Here is a 16,505-nt window from a genome sequence, read left to right as displayed (position 1 = left end):
AATAAAAGAAGACGAAGAAGAAGAACAAGAACAAAGAGCAATGTCCAGATGCATCATGTCACCTTCACCTTGATGTGACCCAGCCAGAGAGACCATGAAGCCAAAAATGCAGTCACTAGACCTTGAGCTATTTCCTGTGCAACATCTCATCTCTCTTTCATTGATATCAAGGCATGGTGTGCTGCAATAATAAAAAAAACCCTGTCAACGTTTATTACCACAACCCTCCCCTCATCACAACATGCCTGACACCTCCGTGAGCAGAAAGTTCTGCTAATCAAACAGCTTGTCAGTGTGTAATCATGCACACTTATGCCGAATACGTGGTCCGCTTTGGCCCCTCGTCCCACTGGAATTGTGGGTAGCAGGAGTGCAGCTGTCAAGGGGTTTGTTGCAGGTTAATTGGGTTTAATTAGGAGAGTTGTTTTTGCCTGTTTAAGCACCAGCGGGGGAGGAGTTGGTGGTTGTGGAGATGTGGACATGTCTGAATGTGTTTATATGAGAAATGCATCATGTATTATTGTGAGCGAATTCGCTGTTGGGGAAAGCAGATATTTGTCATCTGGAATGAGATCATGCCAAAACCACTTTGGGATATTTTTTTTACATATCTATCAAAGATCAGATCCACCTCGCAATGATCTCGGTCTAACAAGCTTCAAACTGCATCACAATCCTTCCAAAATTAGTCTAAGCAGCAAAAGAAGAACCTATAAAATGGTTCTTCTTGAGTCTTAAAAATAAACATTCTTAAATGGCATCTACTGTTTGCACTTTTAAAAATAAAGGTTCCAAAAACATGTTTTCACAGTGAGGCCATAGAAGAACCATTATGAGTTCTCAACGAATATTTTAATAATCTAAAAGAAGCCTTTTCCACTATAAAGAACCTTTAAAGTTTCCATGGATGTTCTTCATGGAACCATGCATGTCAGTAAAGAAGCTTTATTTTTAAGAGTGTATATAGAATGATTTGTGTAATGGAAAGAATCTATGGATATTTATATTTCTTTGCGGAACCTTCAATGCCAGTAAAGAACTTTTATTTTTAAGCGTGTGTTTCCGTGAAGGACTCTTAACACCCAAACGTTTCATTGCAAAGGGTTCTTTATAGTGGAAAAGGTACATGTTTTTTTTTTTTTTTTTTTTTTTTGTTCTTCACACTAAGGGGGAAAATTGGTTCTTTGAAGAATTATTCACTGAAAGGTTCTTTGGAGAACCTAAAATGGTTCTTCTACACTCTTAAAATCAAGGTTTTTTTTATCAGCATTGATGGTTTAATGAAGAACCTTTAACATCCTTGGAATCATTCCAGTGCACAAAAGAATCTTTATAGTGAAAAATACTTTTAAATTATTAAAATGTTCTTCACACTAAGAAAAAAGTATTTTAGTGAAAGGTTCTTTGGGGAATCCAAAGTGGTCCCTCTATAGTAACACTGTGAAACCCCCATTTTTGGAACCTTCATTTTTAAGAGTGTAGCTTATTTTTAATTAGCATGTTGAATCTTCTATTTGAGGTCGTGTGATACCAGAACATTTGAGTGTTCAGAACAACTGAACAGACATCTACATTGGAAAACATCAGATTTTAGTAAAACCTATCTGTTGTTTTCTGGCAGAACTGAGGTCGAGGAACAGCTCTGCTGTGTTCTGGGATGGTGGAGAGAGGGGAGCGTACCAGGCCCTACTGCTGGATGAGGACCGCGGATGGCTGCTGGTCGGAGCCCGAGACCACATCTACATGCTAAACTCTGACAGCTTCACCCAGCCGGCACGCAAGGTCAGTGCACACAACTACCACCATCTGACAGCACATGATGTCATTTAGCGATCGCAAGGGTCACTAAAGTGAAAACAGACCATGACTACAGTGTTTTTGTTTCTGTTCACATGAATCTGTACATCTGTAATGTTGTTTTCATGGCTCTCTGAAGTTACAGGATTCAGTCTTTAAACTGCTCCACCACATACAATAAATCTGTTGAATAGCACAGAAAAAATAAATTGACTCGTCCCTCAGTTTGTAAGTATATGAAAAAGCACTGTATATACTGTAGTACACTTACAATTACTTACAAAATGTAAACTATATTATCACACAGCTCTATATGTAAATGATGATGAGTAAACAATGTAAACTAATATCATCACAAAGCTTGAACCTGCTAAATGTGATTATAAGGCATGAAGATATTAAGATACATGAACATTAACATTACAATTCTCTGTAGTATGTATTGTGAAAAGTGCTATTCAGATGCAATGGATTTAAAATTGACTAGCAACATCGCAAAACTTTACTTATGGCTTCATCACCATTATTCACGTGTGTTACGTTAGCATATTAGCTGAGATTGGTTTGAGCAAATTGCATCCAAATTTTCAACTCGAACCAAAATCAAGCTAGATTTTCATTGTATATGCTACTGTAAACACACTTTTTGTAAATTTTTGACAAACTAAGTGACAAGATGAGACTAGGTTCTGAGGTAATCGTCTCATAACATACAATAATCTACTCCGGTTTAACATACACTGCATGAACACAAACTTTTTTAGCTATATATGTTCTATTTGAAGCACAATGTGTGCTGAAAACTTCGCTGTAGGTTAGCGTTTGAATATATTTTTCTACAGGTCACTACTATAAAGCAAGTTTGAGGATATTCTTACTGAGCTAATTAGCTAAAGCTAGTTGACTTTATAGCTAGCTTCTAACAGCACACAGTTTAATAATGCAGATATTAAAAAGTGCCTTTATTGCCCCCCTCAATATGGAGGTTTATTTGCAAAGTTGTTACAGCAGGATTGCGAGTTTCCAATTTGTTTGCCAGGCATTAATGTCTGCATTTGCATACTTTCTAGCCTTAATTCTCCACTCCAATCATCATAGCTAAATAAACATTACATTTGGTTCAATGTTAATTGATTCTGTCTTTTATAATAGTGAAATACCAAAAGTTGACTGTAAGAAATAATGAGGTCATATGTAAGGTCATAGCACAGCCATACATACGTGATCTTCATAAGAACTCAGGCACGCCAGGTTCTCCATCTCCCAATTATATGATTATGTACAGTGTGCTGATTGCCAGCTAATGATTCGGTCAATTTCCACATGGAAATGATTACAAGTTGAGAGGCATTTAGATTGTTGAGTAATGATGGTAAAAAGGCAAGCTCTAATCAAAAGTTTTTTTTACAAGAACATTAATGTGTTGTACAAATTTAAAAAAGTCTTAAATAAAAATGGGCATATAATTTTTGTTAACAATAATCTATATTTTTTAAGTAATAACTATCTTTTACATATTTAATAACTTTTAAATGTAATGAAATTTTTTTTATAAAATTAATATATATATATATATATATATAGAGAGAGAGAGAGAGAGAGAGAGAGAGAGAGATGCACATACATTATATTTTTTGAATGTTTGTAATATTTTGCTTTATTATGCATTATTTTCCATTCCTTAAGAAAACTGTCTCTTTTATTTTTAGATTCACTGGCCAGCTGGACAGGAACACATTGAACGCTGCAAATATGCAGGAAAACATCTATCGGTAAGTGGGGCATAAATAGAAAAATAAAGCTTTTGAGGACCCCTAGATGCCTTTTTAATGAAGTGCTCTCACAGACTCAGATAAAAATACAGTAAGCGCTATGTGTGTGTGTGTGTGGGGGGGGGGGGGGTATTTCAAGCTGGAGAGTCTTAAAGGAGTGTATGTCTAAAGTTTTAACTTAAAGCCCCATGTGCAATAATAGGCCAGAATCAGTAGGTGCATTACTGTGTGATTTAAAATGAATGATTAATATTCACCTCTTTAAAATCGTGCTTTTAATCAAATACCACATGTAATTCTCAGATGGACTGTGCCAATTATGTGAGACTCCTACAGCCCTTCAATAAAACACATGTCTATGTATGTGGGACCGGCGCATTCCACCCACAGTGCACCTACATTGACCTGGGACACAATCTTGAGGTAAGCAAACTTTCTGTTTTTTGGCCAACAACCATTGGGAAAGGCAGTAAACACTTTTAAGCTTGTTATATTGTGCAAATGAGGAGTTGCAGGGTGAATTGGACCCTACAGAAACCGTTGAGAGTTCTTGACCATAGAGCTGAACTAATAATGAGGGTAATGGTGCAAATAGAGTGACAGCCTTGTTTTGGTATGCCAGAAACCCACTTTCCAGCTCCATAGCCAAGTTGGAGAATCCGGGAGAGGAAAATGTCCCTTCAGTCCACAGGAGCCCTTTACCGCACGACTGACAGGTGAGTTCCTTGTGCACATTGTCCTCAAAAAAACAGCCCATCAGCCCTTTGAAGACAAAAATATGGACAAAAATGGCCAATTTGTTAGACGTTCTCCCATATGAATTATTGATAATTGGATCCATATAACTCCAGGCCAGGTGTTAGTTTGCATCAGGAAATTTGGAAGTTTCTCCCAGTACAAAAGTTTGTCAGCCATATTATTTAAAAAAAAAAAAAGCATGTATTGCTCAGGAGACCAAAATGCATAAACCATATGCTACCTAATTAAAGGCTATTACTGCAACCAGAGACCTTTTTGTCCATTTAATGATGCCCTTGGAATAACTGAAATTTGGTTTTCACACAAGCTGCTGTAAAACAGAGTATTTTGACAAAGGATCTGGAGTCAGAGTGTAGAATCATTAAACATTAGTTGTATATCATGAAAAATAATTTATCATTTTAAGTCGTTCTGGATGTGATTTTCATTAAACTGCTATTAATGCTCGCCTTAGATGGGGACCTGTATGCCGGGACGTCTGTAGACTTCATGGGAACAAACGCTGCTATTTTTCGCACATCTGTGCATAGCAGCAATCAACACTATATCCGCACTGAAGCTTACCAGGACCACTGGCTAAATGGTGAGTAATTCAATAAATAGTAATTGTTTCATATTGCTCATAGGTTAAAACACCATATTATTATTGATATCACAATTATAAACACTGTTTGCCCAATTTAACTAGGAAGCAAGAAGGTTTAACATACCTGGGGACAGCTATCAGTTTAGATTTTCCTTTTATATCAATGGAAGTTCCTCAGGATGCAGCCTGAAAAAATACATACCCTGGATGCTGACACACATGTGCCTGCTTAGTACTAAAAAAAGAAGAAGAAAAGAAGAAAAAAAACCTTGACAATTAGTTTTAAATTCATGTGTCATAACCAAAGCTGTAAATGGTCAAATAAAAAAAAAATTGGAGTTCTACATTTCTTCAATTAGCTTGCAAGCTAACAGTTAGCTGACGTCCAAAGAATACTGTTAGTTTAATATATTTGTATCTTATTGGATTGTTAGCTTAGCAAACTGTTTTCAATCAGCATCTTATCTTAGCATTCAGTCAACATATCAGTCTGTTCAATTATCATACAGCTACCCAAATCAATGCTAGTTTAGTTTTCACTGCTACAAAAGGCCAAAAATAAATAAATACCTAAAATAAATCACAAATAAAATTATTCATTTTTGAAGAAGCTTTACAAACAGCTACCTCTTGGGCTCCAAGAGGATCATTGTTTTAAGCCAGTCACTTGTGATGTTTAAGTCATGTGACTAATCACTCTATATCTGAACTTCTTGCAGCAGACAGGGAAAAAGTCTAGAGGGCAAACAAATGTGTCTTGTTTTAAGGATGTATAATGTTTAAGGATGTACATTTTTGCTAAAATACAAGGAATAAATACTGGTTTAGAAAATGTTGGCAGTGGATCAGAAGGTGGTTCATGGTCTGACATTTGGAAACCACTGTTTTGGGGTTACTGGTGCTGCCTAATTAACTTTTGTGACTTCCTCCAACCTCACTCTGATGCCAGTTTCTTTTCACAGAGCCAGAGTTTGTGGGATCGTATTCTATCCCTGACACACACAGCTTGGACGATGACAAAGTCTATTTCTTCTTTAAAGAGACCGCCGTAGAGTCCAACCAGCTGGACAAGCGTATCTACAGTCGTGTGGCTCGTGTCTGCAAGGTGAGCGCCAAGTCCAGTGTCGTAATGTGCCAATAAAAACCTGAAATGGATCCAAAAGACTTTTTTTTTTGGTATGAAGAATCAATGAGTCTTTTGTAGATACTAATGAATAGACATGTAATCCTCAGTATCATCTGTTGCACTGTAGTAGAAGCATTGTGTGTCTAATAATGGATGAATGAGGGGTTTATTTCAGAGTAATTAGACACTAATCTAGTAACATGTCTATTAAACTATGTTGTCAGTTCAGGCTTTTCATGTCAGAGCATTCTTAAGATGCTTTAGATATTTATTTTATAAAGAATGGAATACACTACACAACTTTTGCAGAGTTTTTTCCACAGTTTGCAGTCTGGTAGTGATGGAAGAGTTGCCAAAAGTCAGAGCTAGTCTGCAGATTTTGGAAAGCCAGAGCTGACAGATTTAAAAGAAAACTGCATAGTGTATGATGGGAACAGACTCAGACTTCCATCAAATGGGAAGATATCAGACTCGATATTTTAAGTCACTTTTGGAACACATTGTTGTAATTTGTCGTGCCTCTTCTAGAAACGAGCAAAATGTTTCTGCGTGAGTTTGTTGTGTTTGAAAGAATGTAAAAGTCTGGTAATGTGTTTTATGGTGTCTAGTGTTTCAAAATCTGTTCAGATATTAAAAGTCCGGTAGTGTACAGCTTTACGTGTTCTTTGTGTTCATTAGAATGACATAGGAGGAAAACGAAGCTTAATTAATCGCTGGAGCACCTTCCTGAAAGCCAGGCTGGTTTGCTCAGTACCAGGACCTGGAGGCATGGACACACACTTTGACGAGCTGGGTATGTTCACACACTCTGATTATACTTTGTCAACAGGAACACAAAAACTTATTCAACAATCTTGTTCCTTTCTGCTGACTTTATTTTTAGAGGACATATTTCTTTTGGAGACCAAAGATTCACAGAATCCAGTCATCTATGGCATATTCTCCACTTCCAGGTAACTTTATTACCTGAAAAGTCTGATTCATGAGTCATTCTTTGGGCCACCACCCCATAATCCTCAACTTCTTGAACCACATCCGTTTCAGTTTTATATTTGTTTATCTCAATTGTTGAATTATCATTTGCTCCATTCAAATCAACCAATCGGTCACACTCATTCCCATTTAACTAACTCTTCAGATTCTTAGACCTCCCTTGTTCATTCCAACCACCAAAATCTGTTGGTCTCAATTAATATTGTAAACTAAAATCAGTATAAAAACTCTCCTAAAATCAACAATCTGGTCACAGGATGCTCTCCTCCCTGCCCAATTCATTCAGAACAATCCATTTTGGTGCTCCCACCCAAGGAATGGATAGCTTGGGGTAAAACGTGAGGGTGAAAGGTCACCAAGCTTGAGGAACTCTGTTATTTTAACCTGCCATCAGACTAATACATGTTTCCTTTTCAAAAGCTCTGTTTTCAGAGGTTCAGCCATTTGCATCTATTCCATGGCCTCTATACGAGCCGCCTTCAATGGGCCATTTGCACATAAGGAGAGCCCTGATTATCGCTGGATGGAGTACAAGGGGAGGATCCCTTATCCACGGCCAGGAACGGTAAGCTCTCAACAGGAAGGAATTATATTTGGTAAAGTAGAGAAGATGATTTGTCTTTATATCTTTATATTGTCTGTATGAGTTGCTTTCTTTTGGCAACTTGAAGGACTTCAGACTGGTCAAACTGTAATCTTTGTGTTGTGAGCAAGATTTGAGATCTACGGTTGGTTTTGGATTGCAGATATGTTGGGGCAGCTTGAAAACCATGTGGCAAGTTACTCCATGCACTAGCTGCACTACCTCAAGGGGGTTGTAAAAATGTCAGCAGGAACTCTAGGAGCCACGCGACAGTGCGGTTAATAAAGTGGCTTGATTGTGGACTCCAGTGAGGTCACAAATAGGAAGTCAATTATCAGGGCTATGAGGACTGCTCCATTAGTTGCTGAAGTCATAACCACTGACTGACCTCAACTAAACCCTTTCAAATTCTGGGGTTTAGTGACTAAAACAGGGGTGTCCAGACCTGTTCCTAGAGATCTACTGTCCTGCAAAGTTTAACTCCAGCCCTTAATAACACACCTGAATCCACTAAAAACTTCCAGGCAAGTTTGTGAAGGATGGTTAGAGCTAAACTCTGCAGGATGTTCTTGGTCCTCCAAGAAGAGGTTCGGACACCCTTGGATTAGAAAGCACAATTAAGATCATGAACATAATTTGAACTCATTTCACACATAGTTGTAAAATGGATCTACTTGTGTTTATTTCATTCAGACACCATGCTCTTACCTTTGCGGGCCTCGTTTGAAGGTCATCATGTTTAGTGGATTTACAAGGTAAAAGCTGGTAATACCTTGCCTTTTCACAGGCAAGTTTAGTAAGCAAGTTTTATCATACTAGATTATCTGAACGTGTAACATTCCCTGCTTTGGAGGGACTCACTAAACCGAATTGTCCATGACAACAGAAGATTCTTTCAGAACTGCATCTCTCAATATGGATAATCAAGAATTATGATGTTTGCTATACTATGTTCTCAAACAGTGGGCAAAATCCATATCTGCCAAATGTTTTTGACTATTTTTACCTTAGTCTGGGACTGTTAAGCCAAATTTATTCCCCATAGGGTTCCAAAATAAAAGCTTAACTAAAGCTCCTATATCCCTACAGTGTCCGAGTGAAACCTATGACCCTTTGCACAAGTCCACCCGAGATTTCCCCGACGATGTTGTGAGCTTCATGAGGACCCATCAGCTGATGTGGGAGCCAGTGATGCCCATTCATAGGCGCCCCGTCTTCACTCGGATCAACGCCCCCTACAGGCTAAAGAAGCTCGTGGTTGATAGGGTTGATGCCGAGGATGGGCAGTATGACGTCCTACATCTTGGCACGGGTATGTTTGAAAGTGTTTAACAAAAGATCTACTTATTTTATACTAGTATAAAAAGTGGTACCAGTTGGTGTTAGCATTAGACCTAAAACTGCACTGCAAATATGGAAATCTCCCACATCGGCTCGTAGATCCAGTAAATTCAATCAAAGATGACCTCTGTTCCCACACTTGTCAGTGGTCCTGTTGCCTGGGATTATCCTGACATTCCGAGGAGCCAAAGTTTCTTTTCCTGTCTAACATCTGCTCCCCTGGACTGGTGGGTGTATGCGTGAACCACATTTAAGTGAATCATTTAGGGCAAATAGATACTCTCCTCAGAATAAATATGCTTAACCTGTGTGTACAGAGAGCCAACTCGCAATCTTACTGTGTATTGGACAAGAACAGTGTAACAGCTGTCAGCCCTCAGGGTGCTGCATATATACACACACCAAAAGCTAGTGCTCACTCCCCATAGTAACTAAGTACGGGTGAATTAAGGGATTTATTCGAAGATGGTATAATTCTGTCATAATCATACATGGTTAATCTTCTTTATCTCCAGATGATGGCAGAGTATTAAAGGTGGTCTCTGTACCTAAAGAGAACTGGGAAACTGAAGAAATCATTCTAGAAGAGCTTAATGTCTTCAAGGTAATTTAAAATGACCTCAGTTTCTTCTCTCACTTCTTGTTTATTGTGCCATCTGTTGGACTCATGACCTCTGACCCTGGGCTCTTATTGGTTGTTGTTTTCACGTCAAGCGCTTCCCAAACAAAAATAACTCCTAAAGAAGAAAACCAGGTTTCCCATGGCTGTCTACTCAAGTGAACAAACCCAGGAACGGGAGAGGAAGTGTTGCTTAGTGAACAAACAGATCTAATTCATCCAAAACTTTAGAAAGTGAGGAATGTGTCGGTTTTGCTCAGATCAAATCACAGATACATTATGAATATCAGATATTTCAAGTGATTTAACTGCGTCAAAAACATCATTATGTATATAACAGAGCAGTCAATTAAACCTATCACAAGAAGTATAATAACAGATATTGCCTGCCATTTGAAGAAAGAGACCTTTTAAGAGTCAAGGCTCATTTGCTGCTGTTTATGAAGGAGAAATGAGCCAAAAGAGCAGAAAGCTGTAAAACTTTCACAGGAGCCTGCTATGATCAGCTGCTCCTTTTCAGCGCCAGCCATGCTTGTCTTCTTCCTCTTTTGTTCAAGAAATTAGTCGTTTTATGTGTTGACCTATTTTTTCTATTTTGTAGACTCAAACCCCTATACTAAACATGGAGCTCTCCACCAAAAGGGTAAGTGGACATGTTTTAGTGGGTGGCCATTTGCTTTCACAAAAATATGAGCTCCACCTTTTTGCTTTTAAACCCACCGTAATGTCTTGCCCCATAGACTTCCTTTGTAAGTGTGTCACTGTAAATGCTAGATTTGATAAAAGTTGATTATTAATTACCATTTTTATTCGTTTATTAAGGATTAGTCTGTTTTATATCACATTTAGACATGCGTCATCATGTATTTTGGGTTTTTCTTCACTAGCAAGTGCTCTTTGTAAGCAGTGATGAAGGGGTCGTCCAGCTTCCTGTGCAGAGGTGTGAGCTGTATGGTAAAGCGTGTGTAGACTGCTGTCTGGCTCGTGACCCATACTGCGCTTGGGACGGGTCCTCCTGTACGAACTACTTCCCTAGCAACAAAAGGTACTTCCCTTTGTTTTACATTTAATGCATTCTCATTGGTCGGAAAACCATTTGGTCATTATAGCATTTTAATAATTATTCAAAGGAATTTTAGTAAAATAATTATATATACTAGCAATTTCTGAGTGAAATTATTTAATTATTTTGTAGAAGTGATTTCGGTCTTAAATGTATACATTGAGTTTTATTAACAAACAGTGGATAAATTGTAAGCTTGGTCAAAGTGAATTTGTATTAATTTTATTTGGAGTATTTATTCGTGTAAATGTCTTGGATTACTTGTACTGAAAACCACCAGGAAACCTGTCAAATAATGTATCTGAGGGTCAGTAACATCCTCTTGTGGTCCGCAGGCGTGCCCGGAGACAGGATGTGAGGTATGGAGACCCCTGGAGCCAGTGTCAGGACATGAGAGACGGTAATAAATCACTTTCTGTTCACCTCACCACTTTCCACATTCAGGTTGTAGATGATATTGGCCAGTCCTGAAAAAAAAAATGCACACCACTCCCTCTAGTGTACAAAATGATTACTAACACATGCTAAGATGTGTGCAGCTGTTTAATATGAAATCAAAACTGCTGGAAGTAATAGAACACGTTCGATATAAATATACAAACTTTTTGGAAGCTAAAAGTGTCCATTCGTCTCTACAGGTTCAGATGATGCTGAACTGAAGACAGTTTACGCTGTGGAGACAAATTCAACCTTCCTGGAATGTATCCCACGTTCACCACAAGCCACGGTCAAGTGGATAATTCAGCCAAACCACAGCCAAAACAGCAAAGAGGTCCATCCACATCCTGTTTTGAAGACTTAATCCAAAAACCATAAAATAAGTGGATATACACTTAACTCAAACTCTTCTATTCTAACACAAACCCCTTTCTATCTCTCAGTTGGTTCCAGGTGAAGAAAACCTCATCCACATGCAACGTGGGCTCCTTCTCCAGCACTTAGCATCCGCTAATGCCGGCCTGTATCTCTGCATAGCCTACGAACACCTGTTCTCCCGCACGTTAGCCCGCTATGAGGTCCACGTCATCCCCAAGAACCACATGTCAAGAGCGCAGAACACCCATCCCGGAAATTACGCAGCCTTGCCAAGGAGCTACAAGGAACTCCATCTGATGGGAGTTAGAGAGCTAACGTCTGATGAGTACTGTGAACAACTTTGGTACAGCGAAAAACGACGACAGCAGAAACTACGCACGCTAAAGTTGAAGCAAGTGGCTGAAAATCGTAAAGCGAGAGTTAGGCGACAAAATCCACCCAACAAGCCTCTAGACAGAGATGAAACCACAGACTTAAGGACTGTGAGACTAGCATCTTTGTAGCTTAATGGCTAAAGCTACATTCTGACTAGCTGCAACCAGCAAACCAGCTACTGTTATCGCAACAACAAAGGGCTACAGACCATAAGAACTGTATTATTCTTCTATTGGGTTCTCTATTAAGTTTTATTTTGTAGCTTGTGCTAGTGTTAGCATGTAGCTTTAATCCAATAGACTATAATAAAACAGACTGTAGCTGTACAACTGAGATAAATTTGTGCAGTCTGGCATCCACATTTTGCATACATTTAACGTAATATTTCTAACGGTTTCTATTGTTTGTGAAACTTCTTGAAAGACAAGCACCTATGCTAAATGCTAGGTAAGCTTGGTAAGCTAATATTGAAAATGGACAAGCTAATGCACTGTTTTGAGCGAAATGCAGTGCAACGATGAACTGACTTCTCTTGCTTTCACTTGGCATGTAGATTAAATAGTCCCTAAAACTGTATATCATTGGTTTGCTATTATATTTGGACTCTTGACACAATCATATTTAGGCCACAAATTTGAAGTTTGTTCTGACAACAGCACGTGCCTCCATGTTCAGAGGAAGTTTGCCAAGGATGTGCCCTTCATGCCTTTCCTTCCCCTTCAAGAACAATTTCTTATGCTCTTTCCTGAGAACATCCTTGACTAAATATTGTGTTTGTTTCATGACTCCTTTCCAAAGCTCTCCACTCTGGTCCCTTGTGTGTACAGTATGTGTAAGATGTATTTGTGTGTAAAAGCATATGGGGATGGGAAGCAGAAAATGGCATCCAAAGATCAAAGAGCTTTTTAAAATTCTCTTCACTGCCCATGAAAATGATTTCCAGAACCATCATGATTTTGTTCTTTACCGTAACTAAATGAAAAGTTGTCTTTGGCTTACTGTGGAAACTGAAAAAAGTTAAACATCACTAAATGTACATTGTTTTAATGTATGTTGGTTACATAAGTAATGGAGATCACATGTTGGGTTTCTCCTTTATGTTTCTAACTCGCTCTAGCATGCTATACTTTTAATGTTGTAGTGGTTGCTATATATTTAAATACCTAATAACTGATTTTAGACTTGTAAATAATACTGTTCAAAACATGTTTTTTCTTTTAAGAAATGTTACAAAGGTTTTTTTATATTTCAAAACATGCTGTTTTTTAGACTTTTTCGATTCGTAAAAGAATGCTGGAAAAATGTCAGAAATATATAAAAGGATTAGTTCACCCATAGATGAAAATGAGTCCATAAATTACTCACCATCAAGTTATCCTAGGTGTGTGTGACTTTCTTGAGTGCAACACCCGCTGAGCAGCATGCAGCTTGAAAGATCAAAGACAATTTTTTACATAACTCTGACTGGATTTGTCTGAAAGAAGAAAGTCATATACACCTAGGATGCTTTCAGGGCAATTAAATGTATGGGCTAAATTTCATTTTTGGGTGAACTAACCCTTCAAGCAGCTCAACCATTTTCAACATTGAAAATCTGAAATATTTCTTGAGCAGCAAATCATCATATTAGAATGATTTCTGAAGGATCATGACAATGAAGACTGGAGTAATGATGCTGAAAATTGTCTTTTGCATCACAAGAATAAATTACACTTTAAATAAATTTTTACATAGAAAATAGTTACATTAAATCAGAATAATATTTCACAATATTAGTGTTTTTTTTATTTTTTTGAGAAGACAAAACAGCCTTTGTGAGCAGAAGAGACTTCTTTCAAACATCTTTAAAAAAACTTACCTCTGACCTCTAATGTTTGAATGGTAGTTCACATTTGTACTGTTTTAGTACATGTTTTAAGCTTAGTAAAGCACACCTGTCATTTTCATTTGTGAACAAAGTGAACATAATTTCTTATCAATTGTTTTTGCTTTTGTGAAATATTTCATATTTTCATCATTCATATATATGTATTGAAAATATAAAGTGAAAATACACCTTGGGAAAGACTGTTTCATCTTTCTGTTTATATTTAGCTTTTATTGAACACAATTATACTTAACATAATACATGATTTAATGATTATTGTACAATGTCAATGACAACTTCATGTTAAGCAGATATGTTTTTATATGGGCACAGGCAGTTATCAGTCACAAGAGTACTTTAAGATTCTGGAAAACCAACATTTTTATACAATGTGGACATTTACCTCCGTATACTGAAACAACCATGAGTCAACCAGAATTAGACATTTAATTCCAATTCTAACACCAACTAACTAACACAACTCCATCAAGCATGTTGCAGTTAAGAGGCAAACTCTGAAATATATGATTTATCCCACTTGCACATAATGTATCAGTGTTTGTGATGATTCTTCAGATTTCTCCAGGCGCATAAGAAGCTGCTGTAGGTCTTCAGGTCGAGGAGAGTGTCCGTTATCTTCAAAAACCTTTATTATGCCCAAGAATACTAAAAAAATAATTTAAAAAAAAAATCTCAAACTCAAAAGCGACATTTAACAGACAGGAGCATTATATTTAAAGTTTAGAAAAATCAACTCACCGATCACAACAATAACCAGAACAGCAATAATCAGACCAAATATTAGAGTAAGATTCGGCCATGTTGTCTGCTCGGGAGGATGCACTGTTGTGTGATTCTGTGATGAAACTGTGAATAAAATGCTGTGATTCAGTGACCTCTACAAAAAGTACTGCATTTATTAAGACATTTCATACATATATCTTCAAAAATATATGAAATGCATTTAATGTGTTCAACTACAGCGGGGCTTAAGTATCTACAGACTGTAATAAGTCAAATAAGCAATAAATGTAGTAGTCTTACCAACTATCTGTGAGGTCAGGTCAAGTCTGGTACCATTGCTGAATTGTGCAGTTCTGTCCATGTTCATTAATATACTCCCAACTCATGAATACTGACATTAGTTATGAACAGATGATGTTTCGTCTGCACTGAATATTTCTGTCTGAATGTGTTATTGAAGTAAAATGTTGCTGGTGGGTTTGAGAGGGAGCGTAATCAGAACTGGAGGATCTGGTGGATTCACTAACTAATGTCACCTCCTTTAAGTCAAGATTACAGTGTATGGTCACATTTTTTCCGAAGTGCAACACTTGATCTGTTAATGTCGCTGCAGCTTGACACCATATGAAAAGATCTACCAAAAAATAAAATAAAATAAATAATCACACTTCAAAAAAAAAAAAAACTCTGATATTGAAATATCAAATAATATTAGCCGTTTACAAAGTTATTTTAAAGGATAATAAACTCACAGAGCTGGAGCTGCATAATCCTCATTTTGTTAAATAAATTGGTCGAGCACTTGCACGATGTTGCATGAGCAATATCTTTGTTTCACGCCTCGTTGGAGATTTTACCTCTGAGAATTCAAGGGCATTGGAGGAATTAGATCAGGAGGGAAGTTAAAGTTATATTTGCTTTGACCACACACAGTCTTTTATTCTTATATACTGACTGTTGAGAAAAAAAAATGTCATCATTTAGAACTAAATAAGTAAATACTGAAGAGTTTAGGACTGTATCTTTATTGCAGTGATTAATGCTTCTTACATGTTGTATTTTTGGCAACTCCAACTGATGCAGTACGTATCTTTTTACTTCTCAAATAACTATCTCAGAAGACGTACCCATGTACATATTCCAGGATGATGATGATGGCAAGATTCATTGGGCCCAAAATGGGATACGAAATATAATGCCACAAAAGTTCTCAATTGGATTCATATGCATATGCATTGCATCCACATCAAAAATATACACATATATAGTTTGGTCTCATATGACTCCAAATTTAGCATTCAGCATTTTGGTGCACTTACTTATAAGCAGCGAGTAGGTGGTGCTTCACTGCTGGCCAGGATCCTATGTGGGATCCTAAGCACAGTACATACATTTTTGGGTTTGACAAAAACTATTTTAGTTTTTGCAAAAGCTGCAAAATGGGACTATATATGATGTCATGCAAAACTACACCATCTGCAGTAAAAAAGCTGTCAGCATCACCTTAGACCCCTGAATGTGGCATATTAGTGCCTTTTGATATGTACCACCCCAGTGACAGCTTTTTCATCAAACATACATTCCCATTGCACAGAAGTATCTTTAGTTAATTTTTTTTGTGGCTATTTTTAATATAAAAAATTATTTTTTTCACTTCACAAAAATACCTTTTTTTACACAGTTCTACTTACATAGTGTCAAAGATTTAATAAATACCCTAACAGATTTGGATCAAAATGGACCATAAATTGTGGTCTTGACTTAAAGGAGGTGACATAGTTGCTACATTAACCAGATCCTCCAGTTCTGATATTACACTCCTTCTCAAACCCACCAGAAAGGAAAGCTGTTTCTGTGCTACTGCAGGTTTGCTGAGTTCCTGATACTCACTGCAAAACATCTAAACAGCTGTAAGTGCAATCAGCGTTTATTAATTGAAATGGAACAGAACCCAAACATACATTTTAGATTATAAAGCTAAATTGTCTGTCTGTTGTCTGTTTTTTTTATGGATTTACTGAATATGAAATGTTTGTGTAACACTGAGCAGATGTCCATTGTCAT

The 16,505-nt window shown here is 37.3% G+C and overlaps 1 protein-coding gene across 1 annotated transcript in view; it reads left to right on the top strand.

The window, feature by feature from the left end:
- Positions 1-14,245, top strand: part of LOC127942612 (semaphorin-3D) — a 48,141-nt gene extending 33,896 nt beyond the window's left edge. Inside the window, exons 3-18 of the mRNA XM_052538436.1 lie at positions 1,622-1,782; positions 3,507-3,569; positions 3,873-3,992; positions 4,192-4,285; positions 4,783-4,911; positions 5,877-6,019; positions 6,719-6,833; positions 6,924-6,993; positions 7,454-7,598; positions 8,706-8,928; positions 9,473-9,561; positions 10,178-10,219; positions 10,464-10,621; positions 10,975-11,039; positions 11,278-11,411; positions 11,521-14,245. Of these exons, the coding sequence (XP_052394396.1) occupies positions 1,622-1,782; positions 3,507-3,569; positions 3,873-3,992; positions 4,192-4,285; positions 4,783-4,911; positions 5,877-6,019; positions 6,719-6,833; positions 6,924-6,993; positions 7,454-7,598; positions 8,706-8,928; positions 9,473-9,561; positions 10,178-10,219; positions 10,464-10,621; positions 10,975-11,039; positions 11,278-11,411; positions 11,521-11,958 (2,189 nt within the window). The 3' untranslated portion in view covers positions 11,959-14,245. The remainder of the gene's footprint in view (positions 1-1,621; positions 1,783-3,506; positions 3,570-3,872; positions 3,993-4,191; positions 4,286-4,782; positions 4,912-5,876; positions 6,020-6,718; positions 6,834-6,923; positions 6,994-7,453; positions 7,599-8,705; positions 8,929-9,472; positions 9,562-10,177; positions 10,220-10,463; positions 10,622-10,974; positions 11,040-11,277; positions 11,412-11,520) is intronic.
- The last annotated feature ends 2,260 nt before the right edge of the window (positions 14,246-16,505 follow it).

Source organism: Carassius gibelio, chromosome A22 (genome assembly GCF_023724105.1).
Source record: "Carassius gibelio isolate Cgi1373 ecotype wild population from Czech Republic chromosome A22, carGib1.2-hapl.c, whole genome shotgun sequence".
Taxonomy (NCBI): domain Eukaryota; kingdom Metazoa; phylum Chordata; class Actinopteri; order Cypriniformes; family Cyprinidae; genus Carassius; species Carassius gibelio.
This window is presented reverse-complemented; position numbering and strand designations above follow the sequence as displayed.